Raw genomic sequence first — 22,645 nt, 5'->3', positions numbered from 1 at the left:
GCGTGGACAACGTACAAAAATCAGACGCAACCAGCTACGGTTTACTGCAGGCTTGCGCCATTGTCTTTCCTGACTGGCAAATACCTGCTCTGCTAGAGTTAATAACTCTGCTACACTATAGTTGTGTGTCACTTTTTGAGGGCCACACCACAGATATTAAACTTCTTGTTCATTGAATATACGCAGTGGGTGCTTCCCTTTGCAATAAAGGAAAAGAAATTATATTTGGCCTGCCTGTGTCAGTCCTAAGGTCTCCGTGTACGTGTGTGCTGCGTGGAGAACGTACAAAAATCAGACGCAACCAGCTACGGTTTACTGCAGGCTTGCGCCTTTGTCTTTCCTGACTGGCAAATACCTGCTCTGCTAGAGTTAATAACTCTGCTACACTAAAGTTGTGTGTCACTTTTTCAGGGCCACACTACAGTTCTAAAAGTTATTGTTCATTGAATATACGCAGTGGGTCCTTCCATTTGCAATAAAGGAAAAGAAATTATATTTGGCCTGCCTCTGTCAGTCCTAAGGTCTCCGTGTACGTGTGTGCTGCGTGGACAACGTACAAAAATCAGACGCAACCAGCTACGGTTTACTGCAGGCTTGCGCCTTTGTCTTTCCTGACTGGCAAATACCTGCTCTGCTAGAGTTAATAACTCTGCTACACTATAGTTGTGTGACACTTTTTGAGGGCCACACCACAGATATTAAACTTCTTGTTCATTGAATATACGCAGTGGGTCCTTCCCTTTGCAATAAAGGAAAAGAAATTATATTTGGCCTGCCTGTGTCAGTCCTAAGGTCTCCGTGTACGTGTGTGCTGCGTGGACAACGTACAAAAATCAGACGCAACCAGCTACGGTTTACTGCAGGCTTGCGCCTTTGTCTTTCCTGACTGGCAAATACCTGCTCTGCTAGAGTTAATAACTCTGCTACACTAAAGTTGTGTGTCACTTTTTCAGGGCCACACTACAGTTCTAAAAGTTATTGTTCATTGAATATACGCAGTGGGTCCTTCCCTTTGCAATAAAGGAAAAGAAATTATATTTGGCCTGCCTGTGTCAGTCCTAAGGTCTCCGTGTACGTGTGTGCTGCGTGGACAACGTACAAAAATCAGACGCAACCAGCTACGGTTTACTGCAGGCTTGCGCCTTTGTCTTTCCTGACTGGCAAATACCTGCTCTGCTAGAGTTAATAACTCTGCTACACTAAAGTTGTGTGTCACTTTTTCAGGGCCACACTACAGTTCTAAAAGTTATTGTTCATTGAATATACGCAGTGGGTCCTTCCCTTTGCAAAAAAGCGAAAACATTATATTTGGCCTGCAGGCTTGCGCCAATTTATTTCCTGCCTGGGAAATCAAATCACTGGTAATACAGCATGCTGAGGGGTAGGGGTAAGCCTAGAGGACGTGGACGTGGACGTGGCGGAGGACGCGTAGGCCCAAGTGGGGGTGTGGGCACAGGCCGAGCTCCTGATCCAGGTGTGTCGCAGCCGACTGCTGCGCGATTAGGAGAGAGGCACGTTTCTGGCGTCCCCACATTCATCGCCCAATTAATGGGTCCACGCGGGAGACCTTTATTAGAAAATGAGCAGTGTGAGCAGGTCCTGTCCTGGATGGCAGAAAGTGCTTCGAGCAACCTATCGTCCAGCCACAGTTCTGCGCCGTCCACTGCTGCAAATCCGAATCCTCTGTCTGCTGCTCCTCCTTCCTCCCAGCCTCCTCACTCCACTACAATGACACCTGCTCAGGAGCGGGAACACTCCCAGGAACTGTTCTCGGGCCCCTGCTTAGATTGGGCAGCAGTGGTTCCTCTCCCACCAGAGGAGTTTATCGTCACTGATGCCCAACCATTCGAAAGTTCCCGGGGTCCGGGGGAAGAGGCTGGGGACTTCCGCCAACTGTCTCTAGAAGTTTCTGTGGGTGAGGAGGACGATGACGATGAGACACAGTTGTCTTGCAGTGAGGTAGTAGTAAGGGCAGTAAGTCCAAGGGAGCAGCGCACAGAGGATTCGGAGGAAGAGCAGCAGGACGATGAGGTGACTGACCCCACCTGGTGTGCAACGCCTACTCAGGACAGGTCTTAAGAGGGGGAGGCAAGGGCATCAGCAGGGCAGGTTGCAAGAGGCAGTGCGGTGGCCAGGGGTAGAGGCAGGGCCAGACCGAATAATCCACCAAGTGTTTCCCAAAGCACACCCTCGCGCCATGCCACCCTGCAGAGGCCGAGGTGCTCTAAGGTCTGGCAGTTTTTCACAGAGACGCCTGACGACCGACGAACAGTGGTGTGCAACCTTTGTCGTGCCAAGATCAGCCGGGGAGCCACCACCAACAGCCTCACCACCACCAGCATGCGCAGACATATGATGGCCAAGCACCCCACAAGGTGGGACGAAGGCCGTTCACCGCCTCCGGTTTGCACCGCTGCCTCTCCCCCTGTGCCCCAACCTGCCACTGAGATCCAACCTCCCTCTCAGGACACAGGCACAACCGTCTCATGGCCTGCACCCACACCCTCACCTCCGCTGTCCTCGGCCCCATCCAGCAATGTCTCGCACCGCACAGTCCAGCCGTCGCTAGCGCAAGTGTTGGAGCGCAAGCGCAAGTACGCCACCACACACCCGCACGCTCAATCGTTAACCGTCCACATAGCCAAATTTATCAGCCTTGAGATGCTGCCGTATAGGGTTGTGGAAACGGAGTCCTTCAAAGCTATGATGGCGGCGGCGGCCCCGCGCTACTCAGTTCCCAGTCGCCACTACTTTTCCCGATGTGCCGTCCCAGCCCTGCACGACCACGTCTCCCGCAACATTGTACGCGCCCTCACCAATGCGGTTAGTGGCAAGGTCCACTTAACTACGGACACGTGGACAAGCACAGGCGGGCAGGGCCACTACATCTCCCTGACGGCACATTGGGTGAATTTAGTGGAGGCTGAGACAGAGTCAGAGCCTGGGACCGCTCACGTCCTACCCACCCCCAGAATTGCGGGCCCCAGCTCGGTGGTGGTATCTGCGGCGGTGTATGCTTCTTCCACTAAAGCACCCTCCTCCTTCTGCTCCTCCTCAACCTCTGTCTCGCAATCTAGATGTGTCAGCAGCAGCAGGACGTCGCCAGCAGTCGGTGTCGCGCGGCGTGGCAGCACAGCGGTGGGCAAGCGTCAGCAGGCCGTGCTGAAACTACTCAGCTTAGGAGATAGGAGGCACACGGCCCACGAATTGCTGCAGGGTCTGACAGAGCAGACGGACCGTTGGCTTGCGCCGCTGAGCCTCCAACCGGGCATGGTCGTGTGTGACAACGGCCGTAACCTGGTGGCGGCTCTGCAGCTCTGCAGCCTCACGCACGTGCCATGCCTGGCCCACGTCTTTAATTTGGTGGTTCAGCGCTTTTTGAAAAGCTACCCACGCTTGTCAGACCTGCTCGTAAAGGTGCGCCGGCTCTGCGCACATTTCCGCAAGTCCCACACGGACGCTGCCACCCTGCGCACCCTGCAACATCGCTTTAATCTGCCAGTGCACCGACTGCTGTGCGACGTGCCCACACGGTGGAACTCTACGCTCCACATGTTGGCTAGGCTCTATGAGCAGCGTAGAGCTATAGTGGAATACCAACTCCAACATGGGCGGCGCAGTGGGAGTCAGCCTCCTCAATTCTTTTCAGAAGAGTGGGCCTGGTTGGCAGACATCTGCCAGGTCCTTCGAAACTTTGATCAGTCTACCCAGGTGGTGAGCGGCGATGCTGCAATCATTAGCGTCACCATTCCTCTGCTATGCATCTTGAGAAGTTCCCTGCAAACCATAAAGGCAGCCGCTTTGCGCTCGGAAACAGAGCCGGGGGAAGACAGTATGTCGCTGGATAGTCAGAGCACCCTCCTGTCTATATCTCAGCGCGTTCAGGAGGAGGAGAAGGAGGATGAGGAGGATGAGGAGGAGAGGGAAGAGACAGCTTGGCCCACTGCTGACGGTACCCATGCTGCTTGCCTGTCATCATTTCAGCGTGTATGGCCTGAGGAGGAGGAGGAGGAGGAGGATCCTGAAAGTGATCTTCCTAGTGCGGACAGCCATGTGTTGCGTACAGGTACCCTGGCACACATGGCTGACTTCATGTTAGGATGCCTTTCTCGTGACCCTCGCATTCAACGCATTCTGGCCACTACGGATTACTGGGTGTACACACTGCTCGACCCACGCTATAAGGAGAACCTTCCCAGTCTCATTCCCGAAGAGGAAAGGGGTTCGAGAGTGTTGCTATACCACAGGACCCTGGCGGACAAGCTGATGGTAAAATTCCCATCCGACAGCGCTAGTGGCAGAAGGCGCAGTTCCGAGGGCCAGGTAGCAGGGGAGGTGCGTAGATCGAGCAGCATGTACAGCCCAGACAGTGCAACAGTCTTTAAGGGCCTGGCCAGCTTTATGGCTCCCCAGCAAGACTGTGTCACCGCTCCCCAGTCACGGCTGAGTCGGCGGGAGCACTGTAAAAGGATGGTGAGGGAGTACGCAGCGGATCGCACGACCATCCTCGGTGACGCCTCTGACCCCTACAACTACTGGGTGTCGAAGCTGGACACGTGGCCTGAACTAGCGCTGTATGCCCTGGAGGTGCTTGCTTGTCCTGCGGCTAGCGTCTTGTCGGAGAGGGTGTTTAGTGCGGCTGGGGGAATCATCACAGATAAGCGTACCCGCCTGTCAACCGATAGTGCCGACAGGCTAACACTCATCAAGATGAACAAAGCCTGGATTTCCCCAGACTTCTCTTCTCCACCAGCGGACAGCAGCGATACGTAAGCAATACGTAGGCTGCACCCGCGGATGGAAGCTACGTTCTCTCTCACCATCCAAAACGGGGACATTTCTGCTTCATCAATCTGTGTCTAATATTCCTCCTCCTCCTCCTGCTCCTCCTCCTGAAACCTCACGTAATCACGCTGAACGGGCAATTTTTCTTAGGGCCACAAGGCTCACTCATCTAATTTTTCGAAACAGTTTTTATATGTTTCAATGCTCTTAAAAGCGTTGAAACTTTAACTTGAACCAATTTTTCGTTAAACTGGGCTGCCTCCAGGCCTAGTTACCACTTAAGCCACATTAAACAAAGCGATTAATGGGTTTCACCTGCCATCTTGGTTGGGCATGGCCAATTTTTACTGAGGTACATTAGTACTGTTGGTACACCAATTTTTTGGGGCCCTCACCTACAGTGTAATCATAGCAATTTGTATGTTCTTCACCTGCACTCATGGTACAGAAGTGTGTGTGGGGTTGGCCTACACTTTAGCTACATAAATGTAACTTGGGCCTTGGCTATACTGCAGCTACTGAAATGGAACTAAGACTGCGCTCCCACTATACTGCTGCTTCGGAATTGTTACTGGGGCCTGTCTTGAGTGCTACTATTGCTGACATGGAACGAAGACTGCGCTCCCGCTATAATGCTGCTTCGGAATTGTTACTGGGGCCTGTCTTGAGTGCTACTATTGCTGACATGGAACGAAGACTGCGCTCCCGCTATAATGCTGCTTCGGAATTGTTACTGGGGCCTGTCTTGAGTGCTACTATTGCTGACATGGAACGAAGACTGCGCTCCAGCTATAATGCTGCTTCGGAATTGTTACTGGGGCCTGTCTTGAGTGCTACTATTGCTGACATGGAACGAAGACTGCGCTCCCGCTATAATGCTGCTAGTGATATGTTAGTGGGGCCTGTCCTAATGCTACGGCTGAAATGTTACGAATTCTGGGCTCTGCCTATACCGCTGCTAATGGTATGTCTCTGGGGTGTGGAAACAGAGGCTTCCCAAAGACATGATGGCGGCGAGGCCATTTCCCACCAACGCGGTTAATGTTAAGGTGCATATAACCACGGACACGTGTAGAGGACACGTAGTGCCTCAAAAACATCCCCCTCCTCCTCCAACAGGGAAAACAAACATTTTTGGCAAATGCCTTTGCATTGGTTCGTCTGGTGGCAGTCCAAGAATTTCACCTTTACCGACACTACAAGAGAGCCCCCCCCACCATCCCCCCGCCACGGCCCACTTAATCCTGGCCACATTCCGAAAACCAACAAAATAAAACCGCGCTACTAGGTCCGCAGTCACCACCACATTACCACCAACGCGGTTACTGTTAAGGTGCATATAACCACGGACACGTGTAGAGGACACGTAGTGCCTCAAAAACATCCCCCTCCTCCTCCAACAGGGAAAACAAACATTCTTGGCAAATGCCTTTGCATTGGTTCGTCTGGTGGCAGTCCAAGAATTTCACCTTTACCGACACTACAAGAGAGCCCCCCCACCATCCCCCCGCCACGGCCCACTTAATCCTGGCCACATTCCGAAAACCAACAAAATAGAACCGCGCTACTAGGTCCACAGTCACCACCACATTACCACCAACGCGGTTACTGTTAAGGTGCATATAACCACGGACACGTGTAGAGGACACGTAGTGCCTCAAAAACATCCCCCTCCTCCTCCAACAGGGAAAACAAACATTCTTGGCAAATGCCTTTGCATTGGTTCGTCTGGTGGCAGTCCAAGAATTTCACCTTTACCGACACTACAAGAGAGCCCCCCCACCATCCCCCCGCCACGGCCCACTTAATCCTGGCCACATTCCGAAAACCAACAAAATAAAACCGCGCTACTAGGTCCGCAGTCACCACCACATTACCACCAACGCGGTTACTGTTAAGGTGCATATTACCAGTCTGACTGGGGCATGCAGAGACACCTTGACAGAATGAATAGTGTGTGGCACATAGGTTCCCCATTGCTATGCCCACGTGTGCAGCTCCTGATGGCGGTGGCACAGGATTCTATTTCTCATTGCTTCTGTACAGCATTGTGGGCTATCGCCCCACCACTTTTAAAGAGGGTCGCTGCCTAGCCGTGCCAACCCTCTGCAGTGTGTGCCTGCAGTTCCTCCTCATGGCAGACGCACTTATAAATAGACATGAGGGTGGTGTGGCATGAGGGCAGCTGAAGACTGCGCAGGGACACTTTGGTGTGCGCTGTGGGGGGGAGGGGGGGCGGTTGGTCAGCATGTAACCCAGGAGAAGTGGCAGTGGAGTGTCATGCAGGCAGTGATTGTGCTTTGTTGGAGGTAGTGTGGTGGTTAGCTAAGGTATGCATTGCTAATGAGGGCTTTTCAGAAGTAAAGGTTTTTGGGAGGGGGGGGCCCCACTCTTGCCGCTATTGTGGCTTAATAGTGGGACCTGTGAACTTGAGATGCAGCCCAACATGTAGCCCCTCGCCTGCCCTATCCGTTGCTGTGTCGTTCCCATCACTTTCTTGAATTGCCCAGATTTCCACACAAGGAAACCTTAGCGAGCATCGGCGAAATACAAAAATGCTCGGGTCGCCCATTGACTTCAATGGGCTTCGTTACTCGAAACGAACCCTCGAGCATCGCGAAAAGTTCGTCCCGAATAACGAGCACCCGAGCATTTTGATGCTCGCTCATCTCTAAACCTAAGCTATCACCAGGAAACATGTTATCAAGTTATGCTTAGTAGCTCTCAAGGTAGTTTCACATGGGCGATCGCGATATTGCTGCAAAATTGCATCTTTGTGCACTCGATTCTTGAGTCAGCGCTCCTTTTTTTCGCAAAACAATTGCTGCAACTTTGCCGGGATTTTCTTGAGAAAAAGTCAATAGGACTTTCTAATGTTAAAAACGTATCGCACAAAAATTGCAAGTTAGTGAGTTGCGATAAAACGAAAGCTCCATAGGGAAACATGGTTGATAAAGAGCAAAACGCAGAAAGATAGGGAATGCATTTTTTTCATGCAACATCGCACGAGTGAAAACATCGCAAATGTGAAGGAAACTATTTCAAATCCTTGGTTTCATAATTGTGCGTTTTCACGCGCTCTCGTATGTGTGAAACCAGCTTCAGGAAGATGTCCTCATTCTTGCAACATAGATTTTTATTATTTTGATAAGAACATCATGATTTATTGGTCAGTATTGACATGCATTGTAACTAGTGCATAGAACATTACATAAAATACTGTATGAACCCCACAATGTTTTATTTGTAAAGACATATTGCTACATTTATTATGCTTCCGAAGGGGTTTAATCATTTATGCTGTATACTTTATAACATAAGATAACATGAAACACTACATTCAGTATTACTTATTACACTATCAAATGAAATCTTCAGCTGTATTTCTACATCATTATTACCTTTTCCCCTTTCTGTCCTTTATCTGGAACGGATTCTAACTGTAAACAAACCAGTAACAGAACACATTTTTATTTAAGCAAATTGATTATAATACAGCCTTATGCCTGATTATGTATATAATATAATTGTATGTATTCGTTGTTGTTGAACAACAGAACTTTCAAAACTGTTGGAACACTTCACTTGGGTACAGGGATGTAATATAAGTGAAAAAGAGGGTACATTTATTAAAGGGATATCAGCGAATGGCAGAGATGAGCATACGCATGTGTATGCTATGGTCATTGGTGGCCAGGATTACGGAAACATCCAAATTGACTGTGTTAAGGCGCTTTCACACTGGCAATAAAATTGTACGAGATTTGTGCGTTGCGAGACACACAAATTTGAAACCCATTCTTTTGAATGGGTTTATTCAGATTTGGGATGTTGTCCTGCGTTGCGATGCAGAAAACAAAATCGCAGCATGTTCTTTCTTTTGACAATATCGCCCATTGTTTTCAATGGGGCCAGCAGCAGCAGCACCCGCCACATTGAAACCAATGGGAGAACAGCACAATCCCCTGCTGCGGCTGTTACAGCAGTGGCACCCCACTTTTGGCAATTCGGTGTCCAATTTTTTAATGGTGCAAATGCAAAAACATGTGCAACAAAAAAACGCCTGTCTGACTGAGCTTTTACTTTTGCTATGTAGAACCTAAAGAATGCTTGTACACCTCTGGGAAGTTACGTAACTTTGCACTTTGCATTGAATAATCAAGCTGTGACCCCTTTACTTTTTCTATTTAGGACCTAAAGAATGGTCGTGTCAAATTTTAAATTTATACGACAGTGCGAAGTTAGAAAATTAGATCAGGTACATTATAGAGGGGTTCACTTACTTTTGCACTTAGCATTGAATAATCGAGTTGTGATCCCTTTACTTTTCCTATTTAGGACCTAAAGAATGGTTGTGCCAAATTTCATGTGTGTGCGACAGCGGGAGTTTAGAGAATTAGTGGAGAGTCAGTTAGTGAATGAATGAATGAGCGAGTAGGTCAGAGAGTCAGTCAGTGGGGGGTTTCGCCCTCATAAATATAGATGTGTTTTGTTATTCATTTAGATTGTGAGCTATTTTGGCCGCCTGCACACAGCCGGGTTGGATTCCGACTCTGTGCCCAGCCAGCAACCCCAGTGTACCTGTCCGCCGTCTTCATATCTGTGCTGCGCATGTGCCAGCTGACACGCTGGTGCACATGTGCAGCACAGATAATGCCGCGCTGTCGCTTAGCGATGACGCGGATCCTGCAACCTTTCCACAATGAGGATTGCGGAAGAGTTGCGGGGCAGACTACTAGATTGTCTTCAATGGAAGCTGTCCGCGTGGAAGTCACACAGAATCACAGCATGCTGCAATTTCTCTTACGTGATAGGAAAATCGCTATCGATTTTTCGCTTGTGGGCAGAAAATCGTGTTTTGCCATTGCATGCTATGGGCGGAATTTACTGCGCAATCCGGAGGCGGACACCCGCTCCAGATTCTGCAATGCAAATCTGCCCGTGTGCCTATAGGTAGGGACCCCCCTCCTTTTGTTTTATTGTTTGTTCATTTGTTTACATTATGTGTGATTTTACTGTTTGTTATTTCCCCAATTGTAAAGTGCTTTGGGATATGTTAGAGACCTATAAAGGTTATTTAGTACTGTATTTATAAATCTTCCTCCATTTTTACTAAGTGATCTGCATATTATCTATAGACAGCATATGCTTATGATCTGATGAAATTTAAAATGAGGCAACCCTTCAGTGCAACTCACCAAAGCATTGCCTGGAGGTCCTGGACGTCCTTCTGGACCCTCAAATGTGAAACAACCAGTTATTCATATTGTTTATCTGACATGCAGTATATCATATTGTAAACTCTATAAGAACAAACTAATTCATAAGAAATGATGCATTTCACTTTTTATTAAATATGATGAGTACAATGCCGCCAACTTGCTGACTGTGCCGGCCTCTGTGTTGCTATTAACTAAAAAAGGTAAGTCTCATTTAGCATCATCTAGATTCCTCTACAGAGGAATAAAACATTGCCCATGATAATGGTATGTTAATCTATCTTCCACATACTCCTTAAAAATAATGAAAAAAACGATACTTAAAAATTATTGTCAGATTTCCAGCCTTTCACAACTCTTAACAGTGAAAAATACCTTCTATGAATCATTAACATAATCAGACATATGGTGAATGCAATAAAAAGTCCCGTAATAGCACAAATTCTGAGACAGCTTAATTTGGACTTTAATGAGATTTCACCAGGTCTTAGTCTCCGAAGGGAACCTCTGACGCTGATGTGAACAGGCTCCTAGAGTTACATATGCAGTAATTATTACTTTGGGATTAAGGCCTCGTTCACATGAGTGACATGGCATCACATAGCTGGTCTGTGCAATATCGCTGCGGTTTCTCCTGGTGATACCGCAACTTTGTAGCGCTAAATAAATAAATAAACATCACCTCTCCCACACTGTCTAAGGCGCCGCTGCAACTTCTTCTCGGTACCTGGCACTATTTATCTTCATCACCTTCTGGTCGGGGATTGAAAAATCCCCACCTCCTGGAAGCGCTGGCTGTGATTGGCTGACTCTTAGCCAGCACTCGATGAATGGCTGTGATTGGTTCAATCACAGCCATTCATTAGGTACTAGATGTGATTGGCTAACCGTCAGCCAATCACAGCTAGCGCTTCGAGAAGGCGAGGATTTTTTTTATCTCCAACCAGAAGATGATGACGAGAAACAGCGCCGAGACCCGGGGGGAAGCTGCTGCGGCGTCGGAGAGCGCTTGTAAGGTTATGTATTTAGATTTTTTTCTGCAGCTAGGACTTAGATTATAGCTTTGACAGTAGGATTTGTTAGTGTCAAAGTTGCATCGCACCGCATGAAAACCACGTTTTCGTGCTATGCGATGCAACAGAGAGGAAGGATCCATAGGGAAACATAGGTTACAAAACCTCACGAGTCACGTGTAATCGCTGGACTCGCAAGGTTTTTGTGTCGGGTTGTCGCATGCTACAAAATATTGCATGTGTGGAGTAACCCATAGGAAAGCATGGGCTTCACATACATGCGATTTGTAGCATTGTAGCAACGCTACAAAATCACGCAACTTTGTCGCCCGTGTAAACGAGGCCTAAAGGGCAACACTCCAAGGAAGACAAGAATGAAGATCAGAATCATTTGATGCTTACTATTGGGCCTGGTGGTCCAAGATCTCCTTTTTCACCTTTCAAGCCTGAATTTCCTGGAGAACCTACTTCTCCCCGATCTCCCTAAAAAAATAGATAATATTTTATTTTTTTTTTAAATTCAATATATATACTGTTAATGACAAGCTAATGAATAACTACATGATGTGATACAATTTAAAAACCTTGCCTTTTCTCCTTTAACAAGTAAACTTTTATCCACAGCGGTAACCTGAAAATAAAAGTATTTTTGTAATGTATCACAATAATTGCCATATAAAACAGGTTTCCCACCGTTTCCTATTGATGACCCATCCTCTGTATAGGTCCTCAATAGCAGATTAGCAGGGATCTGCCACTAGGAATCTCAAACAATCAGCTGATCTCCAGCGCCAGCCACTGTCAGTTAAGAGCTGTCTTTGTTCTGAAATAGGACAGCCCTGTACAGTATTACATGCTGATTCTTACTTAATTGAATGGGACTTCGCATGTAATATGCTGGGGCCACTGCGCACTGTACAGAGCTGTCTGTTTCCAGCAACAAAGGCAGTTCTGCGGATGCGCGTGAGATAGTACTCGTTGGTTTTGTTACTATGCTGCTGCCGTGGGGTGCATGAAGTGTCTTTTTTACCTGACACTTCAGGGTGATTGAAACTATTTGTATTACCCAATCTGATAAGGCTGTTCTAAGTTAAGCAACAGTATTAACAGCTCTATTACTCTCAATGGTATTCCCTGTGTAGTGTACCCTGATGCGACTCTCAAGAGAGAGGAACGAAATGTGTAAAGACTGTGATCTAATAGGGTTGTACATGGCATGTGTGGATACACTAGGACCCCTTGAAACCTATGATTGTATGGAGCTGTCTCCATCTGTCATTCTGACGACGAATGCATGGATTAACACTCTGGATCATTCCAATTCATATTTGATATATGTGTTTTACACTTGTTACTTGTGGCCATTTATTTTAAATATATTTAGTAAAAGTTAAATTTTAACCTCAAAACAACTTTTCAGAAATTGTAATATCTCATAGTTTAGCTATATTTTATTTGATTACTTGAATTAGACTGGCCTCAACTCTTTAGGTGTATGGTGCTTTCAATATATTGCTTGCTTTTTTTGCTATCCCGAGGATAGGTCATCATTAATAAATAGTGGGACAACCCCTTTAACACAATCTTTCATATCATACAAACATGTATCCAAACAAAAAGTACTTACTGCACTTCCAGGTGGTCCTTGCTGTCCCTGCGGAAAATAAATCACCTTGTAGAATTACTAAAGATCAATACGCTCTACTACTCCAAGCTAGCGCCTCAAAAGTGTCTGTAGTAGGTAGATATTTATCAGGGAGGTAAACATTATACCTTCGAAAAGGAAGCAGTGGCACAGGAAGCTGGCAATTATTGTTGTGTGGCACAGAGTGCGAGGGCAGTAGAATGCAGTCCTAAGCTCTTGCTCACGACCTGAAGGTTGCAGGTTTAATCCCTGCATGGTTCAGGTAGCCGGCTTATTATTGATTTGGCCTTCCATCCTTCCGAGGTTGGTAAAATGAGTACTCAGCTTGCTGGGAAGGTAAAGACGACTGGGCGAGGTAATGACCACACCACCCCACAAAAACAGTCTGCCAAGAAAATGTCAAATTGTGACGTCACCCTAGGAGTCAGTTATGACTCGGTGCTTGCACCAGGGGACTTTACCTATTGTATCACTAACTTACAGGTTCTCCTTTGTTTCCTTTTTTGCCATCAATGCCCTATTAAAAAATGAGAACAATATAATGACTTTCATAGTTAAATCCTTTTGAGCAGAACACAAATGTTTACAAGAACAAAAGCCAATGCACTTTAATCTTATGAAAGGAATGGGGCAGTCATCTAAAACCTTGTGTATAGTTTAAAAGCAGTAAACATTTTATTATTCAGTATTCAGCATTTTAGACATACACAGATCAGGGGCTTAGCTAGGGCGGAGGCAAGCTGGGCATGTGCTTAGGGCATAGCAGAGTAGGGGGTGCCTGCTGAAACACTTGATGCTTGCAGGTAGGCAGGGAGCAAGATAGTGAGGGACACAGTACTCCTCCCTCTGCTCTGTATGACGACGTGAGCGTTCAGGAGGTGGAGCTGTGCTATGGTTGGTCCATCTTGTTCTTGCCCCCAAGTCTTGATATAAATTGCTTTTAGCCTTCATGTTCCCCATTAAATTAGAGCTGCAGGATCCACCAATAGACACCAAACGGTTCCCAGAATGAACAATACAAAAAAGGATTCCATGCTCCTTATGGGGATGGTAATGATAGTAAGGTAAAAAATTAATAATCACTTACTTATGAGGGGGCCCTCTCCATGAGGACCCCCAAAATTGGAGAAGGAACTCTTAGGAGGTATTGAACCCAATGATGATGTCCAATGTGGTCCGAGAAGATGGTATAAAAGCTATTTATATGCTTCGCTTGCATATCCTGTGGCGGTCTTTAGGATTTTTTTTGTATGTATATGTTTTATTGATAATGTCAAGCCAATAAATAGCCTTCTATAACATATTCTTGGACCGCTTTGGACATCATCATTGGGTTGAATACCACCTAAGAGTTTATTTTCCAATTTTGGGGGTCCTCATGGAGAGGGCCCCCTCATAAGTAAGTGATTATTAATTTTTCACCTTACTATGATTACCATTCCCATAAGGGGCGGGGAATCCTTTTCATTGTTTTTTAGCACCAAGAGCTCAGCGCACACCAACACCCGGTAACTGCTACTGAGTGCTGCCATCTTTTCACTGGTGAAGGTAATCCACTATTGCATCACTTGAGCAGCAGCATTGGCACTCATTATCAGTTGCCATAAAATAGTGTGTGCTGTGGTCTTGCTATTGGCAGTGAGAGCTTAGTACATGGAAGTAAGAGGTGCACCGTCATGTGCAGTCTACAATCAACTGCCAAAGGTGCAGATTTTGACATGGTTTATCATGTGGAAATGCTGTGGATATATTATTTATGCCTGGTAAAAAATAATTGGCAGCTATTACTATTACTAGGGGCACTATTAACCCCTTTAGTGGCATGCCTGGAAAATCTCCGGAGCTTGCTGCACTGACCATGCAGTTAAACCCCAGAAGATTTCCGTGGACAGCTCTAGTGCTGAAATGCTGGCCAGGACACACAGTTATTGTGCCACTGTATACATTTGCCACTTCAAATTACATCAGGAAAATCTCCGGGGCTTGCTGCGCTAACATGGAAATAATAAACCTGCCACTAAAGAGGTTAATACTGGGGTAACTATAGGATTCACCTGGGAGAACAATATTACTATTGGGGCCACTATGGGGGTTACAATTAATAGTATGGTCACCAAGGGGCTCATTTTTACTATTGAGGATCCTACTGGGGTCAATATTACTATTGTGACCACTAACAGGATCAATATGACTAATGGGACCTCTAACGAGGTCACTATTCTTACTAGGGCCATTAAGGGAGTCCCTATTACTATGGGAGCCACTAAGGGGGCTACTACTGGGGGCACTATTATTCTGTTACTTCATACAAGTGTCAATTCTTCAACTGAACTAAATCTTTGCCCCTGGAGAAAGAAAGCCAGCTACGCCTCTGCACAAATGAATGACTGAAATAACAAAATCATTATTACGTCTTTTCCTGATAGTCCCATCTCTCCTTTTTGTCCTGTAACACCAATCCGACCAGGAAGTCCTGTGGTGCCCTAGATAAATATATTAGAACACAAATATAAAACAAATTGAGTCTACCTGTTACAAAAATTCAACTGTATTAGTTTGCTAATATAAACTGTTACAAGTGTATAATATAATATGTATTAATCTGAACTAAATTACTATAATCATTTTTATGGTGTTGGTTTGTGACAACTCAAAATTATTACACATTGTAAAAGTGAACCCCTCTCTTATTTTAAAATATGAGTTACTTTGGATGACAACAAACAATTGCCATGCAGCCTACCTGTTAGCATATTATACAGTACAGTAGTGCCTTGGGTTAAGAGTTTAATTCGTTCCGTGATGGAGCTCTTAACCCAGAACACTCTTATCTCAAAACCAGTTTCCCCATTGAAATTAATGGAAAGGCCATTAATCCATTCCAGATCGTGAAGCTCTCCCACTGATTTCAATAGGGATGGCGTTGCCCCATTGAAAGCAATAGTACGCCGGCATCCCTGCAGTGATTTTTGGGGAAGGGCTTTAAATATAAGCCCTTCCCTGAAATCATCCCTAGCTGCTGTAAAAAAAATTTATAAAATATATACTAAGCTGTCTGCCGCTGCCGGGGCTCAGGCGGGTCTAGCCACCACTTGTTCTCCCTGCACTGCTCTGAAACATTTTAGCAGACGGGGATTAAAAATGCAGGGAAAACAAGCGGCAGCTAGACACGCCTGAGCCCTGGCAGCAGCGGACAGATGAGTATATATTTTTTACTACAGCTAGGAATGATTTTCAGAGAAGGACTTATATTTAAAGTCCTTCCCCGAAAATCATTGAAGGGGCTGTTGGCAGGCCCTTGCTTTCAATGGGGCCACCGGCAGCAGCGGTGGCCCCATTGACAGCAAGGCTCTTAACCCAAGTTTTTGCTCCTTAATCAAAGCAAAAATTCGGGAGAGAGCCTGCTGTCAAGTCAAAAAGCTTGTAAGTTGAGGCACTCTTAACCCAAGATATCACTGTATTTCAATGTGAAATTGGTTTCTATTTACATGGAAGAAAGAAAAAAGGCTTACCCTCTGTCCTTTCTCTCCTATTTCACCTTTCATCCCAGCATCTCCCTAGATAATGAAATATAACATCAACACATGACTATCTGGAGGTAATTTCTATGGTTTTAATGAAAAATGTTCATGCTGTTTGTTTATACAGTCGTTGTCCTTGGTAGATACTAAAACCATTACTCAAAGCTTTCTTTGCTCTGCTATAGATGGCAACAGTATTGAATGTTATATCTTATGTTTCTCTATGTTAGGAAGTGGTTAAACAAACAGGGTATGTACATTACAAGTGCATGGTGGCAGTGTCAGCGTGATTCACTTATCATGATGTACCACACGTATCAGTTGGTCTAGCACCCTTTGTATGGCAGGTATGTGAGTGATTGTTCAGCAGAATCTTTTTCCTGTGTAATGCTCCTTCATATAGCAATTGGGCTGTCTGCATGCTGAGGGATGAGGTTCTAAATCTGTTCTTGTATTTTGTATCAGCAAGTATGGCCGCTGGCAGTCATTTTTTTAGAATTGATTTATCCTCTTTCTATGATTTGTTTGTAATGCTATACAGGGTCCTGCAGGAAGATGAGGACTCTTAATATTAGGTAGCACGTGCCTGTATTTTGGCCAAAATATTAACCAATACCTCATATTTATCTTTATTTTTGCAGCAAGCAGTCTGGCTTTAAATGCTGGAGGAGTCCAGGAAGACAGTGTCAGTGTTGTTCACTTTTGGGGTGCAGGGCAACCGGCGGGACTGAATCATACATGGCATTATTAATAGGCTGTAAGTCTGCATGGTGCACCACATGTATCAGTTGGTCTGGCACCCTGTGTATGCCTTATCTATGTGCAAGTATAATACTAAGCAGCCACCCCCAAATATGTGGCAGGTATGTGAGTTGTTGTCTATCAGTATTTTGCACTTGTGTAATGCTTCTTCATATTGCAATTTGGCTATCTGCATGTTGAGGGATATGGCGTAATACGTACCCTTGTAATTTGTATCAGTATATCAGTAAGTATGGCTGCTGGCAGTATTTTTTTTTACTTAAAATTGACATGTCCACACTTACTGGAAAAGTCTGTTCTATAAGGAATTTGCAGCAAAATCTGCACATTTTCTATGTAGATTTTGCTGTGTATTTTACCCTATGTATTGCACAAAGTGAGATGTGTGGTAAAATTCTGCAGAAAGAATCCACACATAGCAAATTTAACAGCAGCGCCGCAGGTCACTTTCTGCAGAAATGTTTCCCCACAGAGGGGAGATTTTTAAGATATCCTCCACTTTGCTGACACGGTAATAGACTGCAGATTTTCCACCCACAAATCCAGAAGAAAAGTCCCCAGCATATTCTCTACATGTGAACCTACCCTTTGGAAAAATACAAGAATCTTGCAACAAGTATCAATAAAAGTTTTCAGTGATTCTAACCTCCAACAATAAGCTTCACAGAACATCACATGTTAACTTCAATCTATGGTTACCAATTGCAGAGCTGTAAAATGGGTAATGCTGACAGTTCTTATGAAAGAATAGCATCTAATTATATAACTATATTACCTTCATACCAAGATCTCCTTTTAAACCTTTTTCACCCTAAAAAAACAATGATTAAAATGAGTATATTTATATTGTATTTATTAAACACTTACATTGTTTTACCAGAGGGTTATGGCTGTCTTACTCCAATTAAATTGTGTAGAAATTAGTTCTATATGTTATGGTGATAGTATTTCTTAAGGCTAGCAGTTCAGAATCTTGATTAAATACAGGGTGGGCCACAGGAAAAGTAGGCCAGCACCATACTCTTATGAAAGCTGTCAGATAAAAAATCTGTCCTTATTTCCTATAGCAACCAAGTGTGGAGGTTTTATTCCATCTCCCTTCTTTGCATATTATCCAGAGGAATGTGAATGGCCTTTTGAGTCTGCTCACTCACAATCTAGGTACTTTACCTTAGGAGAAAAGATAGCATTTCTGACCCCAGTCCCAGGCCTCTCACTAGCAAAGTCCGACTCCTACAGTACACTCATGAAGGGCAAATATCCGAAACAGCTGTCTGTACATGGAGTCTGGCTTTGCTTTTAATTCCCAGTCATTGTTATAAGGCTTGTATAAAGAGTCTAACTTTGGTTTGAAGGAATGCTGCCTTCAAATATGTGGCACTGAGGAGGTATTATTCCATCTCGCTTATTTGCATATTACCCAGAGGAGCATGAATGGCCCTTTGAGTCTCCTCATTCACCGTCTAGGTACTCTCCCTAAGGAGAAAAGATAGCGTTTCTGTACCCTATAGCAACCAATTACAACACAGCTTTTATTTTACCTCAGCAGTATAAGAAATGAAAGCAGCACTGTGATTGGTTGCTATGGGCAACAGAGACAGATTTTCTTTTAGACAGCTTTCAAAAGAGTGTATTCCTTGGCTACTTTTCTGTGGCCAACCCTGTACTACAAATAAAAAGTAATTCCATAACATATAATACTTATTTCTACACATCTTAATACTTCAGGCAACATCAATACCAGGTTGTTTTTAGGTCACAAATGCTTAAAGTGAAAGTCCAGTTTACCATAGAGTAGATTAGAGTCCCTACTCCGCAATGTTTTGATTTCTTTTTTTGCTATTTTGATTTTCCACATTTCTCTAACATCTGGCTTTTAGGAATAGATTCTCCGAAAACCCCAAAATTAAAACAACAGGCAATATGTACCACTGACCAAATCCTTGTGTCTCTCTGATCATCAATTGTCCAACTTATACCTTTACAGCTTAGTCACACGGGCGCATCAGGAAGAAGACGGCCGCACTTCCGGACGGCTTCATTGCTGGTCATGTGTACTTTCTTCAGCGTTACGGGGAGTCATCCGTCCTGAAGTGCGGCCGTCTTCTTCCTGCAATAAGGGCTCAGTCACACCGATGCGCCCGTGTGACTAAGCCCTCACTCTGTGCCTGGTTGCTAACTTTATTTTAAGCATAAGTGTATGTTATTTCATCAATGCAGGCAATTTGGGCTTTAAAAATGTCTACATTCAGATGCTGTTGTAGTTATGAATAAATGAAAAGTTGTTCAAGAGTATAGACATGATAAAGTAAATCTTTCACACAATGAACCCTAAGAACGCCTTCACACTGACGATAAAATTCAGCGATTTTTGTGTACTGCGAGAGGGAGTGAAAACACAGAATTATGAAACCAGTGATTTGCAATGGTTTCCTTCCCATTTGCAATGTTTTCACTCATGCGATGTTGCAAGAAAAAAAAAAATCGCAGCATGTCCTACCTTTCTGCGTTTGCATTTTTTATCTCCCATGTTTCCATATGGAGCCTCCTTTTTATCGCATCCCGAGCACAAACTTGCGTTTTTTCGCGCGATGCAATGCATTTTTAACATTAAAAAAATCACAGCAAAATCATGTGACAAAAACGCACGAGAAAATCGCCAGTGGCAGTGATGTTTTGGCAAAAAAAGAGAAAAAAATCGCAGCATGTCCTATCTTTCTGCATGGAGCCACTTTTTTATCGCATTGCAACTCAACAAACTGGCTTTGCGATGTGATTTTAACATAAGTCCTATTGACTTTCGTATTAAAAAAATATGCGACTTTCTTGCACAATTTTAACGCAAGTGGTAGTAATGTGATGTGAGGTTATTCTTAAAAGAAAGCATCGCTGATACTCAAAAATCGCAAGAACAAAGATGCGATTTTGCCATGATTTTTGTGCATTTAAACTGCAGGATTATCACTCAAATTCGTTCGTTTGAATGAATTTTGAGCGATAATCATACCGTGTAAATGGCCCATAAGACACAAAGAGAGTGAATAAACATTAACAATAAGGCTTGTTATCCTGCTACCTACTATTAATGTAACTTTTTTAAAGTAGTGCACTCACTCATGTAATGAAGCATGTAAAACATGTGCAGTAAAAGTTTTGTGTGCTGCAAACTGTCATTACATCTGCCTGCCTTATTTCCTCACCATATACCACCTGCTTATCTTTACACATTTAATTAAATCTATGTTCTGGTAAATTGTATCATTCAAAATTCTTACTTTTTTTAAAATTTCAGATATTCAAATAATGTAAAAAATATTTACTAAAGATTCTACCATTTCTACTTACATCTTTACCTCTTATTCCAGGCATAGTCCAAGACGTTCCAGATTCACCCTTTTGTCCTTTGTCACCTCCTTCTCCCTGATCAGAAACACGAGGCAATCAGTAATATCAATGACATCTATTTCCCTACATAATTGAGACATTACTAATAGACACTCATCATGTTTTTTAAAGGAATCTTAAAAAAGAAATCCACCACATGACTCCGACATATCAGAAAACATTGCAGAGATAATAGTACACAGATATCCAGTAGGTAGAGCCTGATGTTTCTAGGAATCTGTCCAAACTCCTTTAGACTTGTGAAAGTTCTTTTTGTAGCGCTGTGCTTCTTTGAAGGTGCCATTAAATGTATTGGTTACATAATAGACCCCTTTCTTAAATATTTAAACTGTGTTGGAGCTATGGCGGATAATGGCGCTATGATTTAAATAATAAAAAACTAGCCTGACGCGATGAGCTGTTAACCAATTGGACTACATTTTTTTGATTTATCAAAAATCTAACAGTCTTATTTTTCAAAGATGTTTATTTAAAAAAACCACCCAGTTTGAAATACAGAGTGACTTTTGGTTTACTACCGATTTTAGAGTGTCTGATAGCTGCACATTCTATATACATAACATGGGCACTTCTTTTTGAGATGACCACTCTCTTTTGACTGCAAATTTTGGTGGTCATTTCAAAGAAAACTCAAATTGTACTAGTAGAATGTATACCCCATACAAGAGACAAAGAAAGGAAACTACAAATACTGTACATCATTATCAAATAACAAACTCAAGGCCTTAACATCTTTTACTCACTATCACCGAGAAAGTGTTAAGAGCAGTGGAAAAATATTTTTAAAAGCAATAAAAGAAAACTGTGTATGTGGGATACGTAGAGAGAATCACACATCCCCCCACAATTCTATGCTAATATTTCTCAACATTGCAATATACAGGTTCTGTAATATGATATTAGAGTGTGACCATGTACCTCAGGGGAGTGTTTCTAGTGGGAAACTTACTGTAGAACAAACTAGATTACTAAAAGAAGAGAGGTCCCAAACTCCATATTTGTTTCCTAAAGTATGTAACAGTAAATGTACAGTTCTGCGTACCTGTACGCAGAACTGTACATTTACTGTTACATACTTTATTGGTTTATTGATCCCCATATCATCTTTAATAGAATGTATATTGGTTTATTGATCCCCATATCATCTTCAATAGAAGGTATATAGATAACCGCTTGTTAATTTGGGATGGTGAAATTAATGAACTGCAACAATTTATCTCTCTGATCAATAGCAATAACCAAAATATGGAATTTAGCCAATAATATTACCTCTTCACATAAAGTATTTCTGGACATAGAATTATCCTCGAGTGAAGGAGAGATCCAAACTAAAACACATTTTAAATTCGTGGATTCAAATAGTTATTTGAACTTTTTTAATTGTCAAGCAAAAAATTAAAAGGTAAATATACCTTATGGACAGTTTAGGAAGATTAGGCGAAATTGTTCCTCTATGGGAACATATAAAGGACAAGCGAGTATTTTGAAGGATAGGTTTAAAGAAAAAAGTTATCCCAAAACACTAATAGACTTAGCATATTACAAAGCATTAGACGAAAAACCTGCTGCTGTGAAACTAAAGTGGGCTTTGATAGATAGAGATTCTGATTTTAAGACATTAATTAGTACCCACCATAGTTGTATTAGACAAATTCTTGTTAAACATTGGGAGACACTTAGAGGGGACCCTTTCTTACTGGATGAAATCCCCCAAAAAAGAAAACTGTTTTCCGAAAGAATAGGACTCTAAAAAATATTTTAGCCCCATCATGCCTTTGGAATAGCCCCCCAACAGCAAACTATACCCATCTGAAAAATCTCTAATGGGTTCTTATAGGTGTGGAGTGATGAGGTGCAAGTGTTGCCCTCAAATGAAACAGTAGAAAAGAGATAAAGATAGACCATAAACAAAAATGTGTAAAGTTAAAACAGCATATGACCTGTGGGTCAATGTATGCAATATACCTTCATGCCCTTGTGGGCTGCAATATGTGGGACGAACAACTACACTGTCAATTGTGCTTGAGAAAAGCACCTTATAGCACAGAAACGCATCGCATGTTACTAGCCTGTTAGTCTGATTGTCTTGGGTCTTTTTATTCCCATCTTTATTCTGTATCCTGTTTTTGTAACTTTTTATTAAGAATTAAAAACTCTGGTAAACATTAGTCAGGAGTGCAGTTTCATGCAGTTATTTTACCCAATATTTGTTTCATAGTCATTACTTATTACAGCAGAATATGTGAATGAAGAATCTAAACCCCAGCCACACCTGTTTTAACTCATTAGGTGTGC

At 43.7% G+C, this 22,645-nt stretch overlaps 1 protein-coding gene across 6 annotated transcripts in view; it reads right to left on the bottom strand.

Moving 5' to 3' along the window:
* LOC136612061 (collagen alpha-1(VII) chain-like) overlaps positions 1 to 22,645 on the bottom strand; it is a 268,004-nt gene that overhangs the window by 51,677 nt on the left and 193,682 nt on the right. For 5 of the 6 annotated variants that reach the window (XM_066592145.1, XM_066592146.1, XM_066592144.1 and 2 more), the window contains 10 exons: positions 20,291 to 20,365; positions 17,721 to 17,756; positions 16,175 to 16,219; positions 15,074 to 15,145; positions 13,144 to 13,179; positions 12,645 to 12,671; positions 11,607 to 11,648; positions 11,420 to 11,500; positions 9,984 to 10,022; positions 8,187 to 8,225 (listed from right to left, as the gene is read on the bottom strand). In XM_066592145.1, coding sequence (XP_066448242.1) covers positions 8,187 to 8,225; positions 9,984 to 10,022; positions 11,420 to 11,500; positions 11,607 to 11,648; positions 12,645 to 12,671; positions 13,144 to 13,179; positions 15,074 to 15,145; positions 16,175 to 16,219; positions 17,721 to 17,756; positions 20,291 to 20,365 — 492 coding nt within the window. The remainder of the gene's footprint in view (positions 1 to 8,186; positions 8,226 to 9,983; positions 10,023 to 11,419; positions 11,501 to 11,606; positions 11,649 to 12,644; positions 12,672 to 13,143; positions 13,180 to 15,073; positions 15,146 to 16,174; positions 16,220 to 17,720; positions 17,757 to 20,290; positions 20,366 to 22,645) is intronic. The other variant, XM_066592142.1, reaches the window with a different exon arrangement.

The sequence above is a fragment of the Eleutherodactylus coqui genome, chromosome 2, assembly GCF_035609145.1.
Source record: "Eleutherodactylus coqui strain aEleCoq1 chromosome 2, aEleCoq1.hap1, whole genome shotgun sequence".
Classification (NCBI taxonomy): domain Eukaryota; kingdom Metazoa; phylum Chordata; class Amphibia; order Anura; family Eleutherodactylidae; genus Eleutherodactylus; species Eleutherodactylus coqui.
This window is presented reverse-complemented; position numbering and strand designations above follow the sequence as displayed.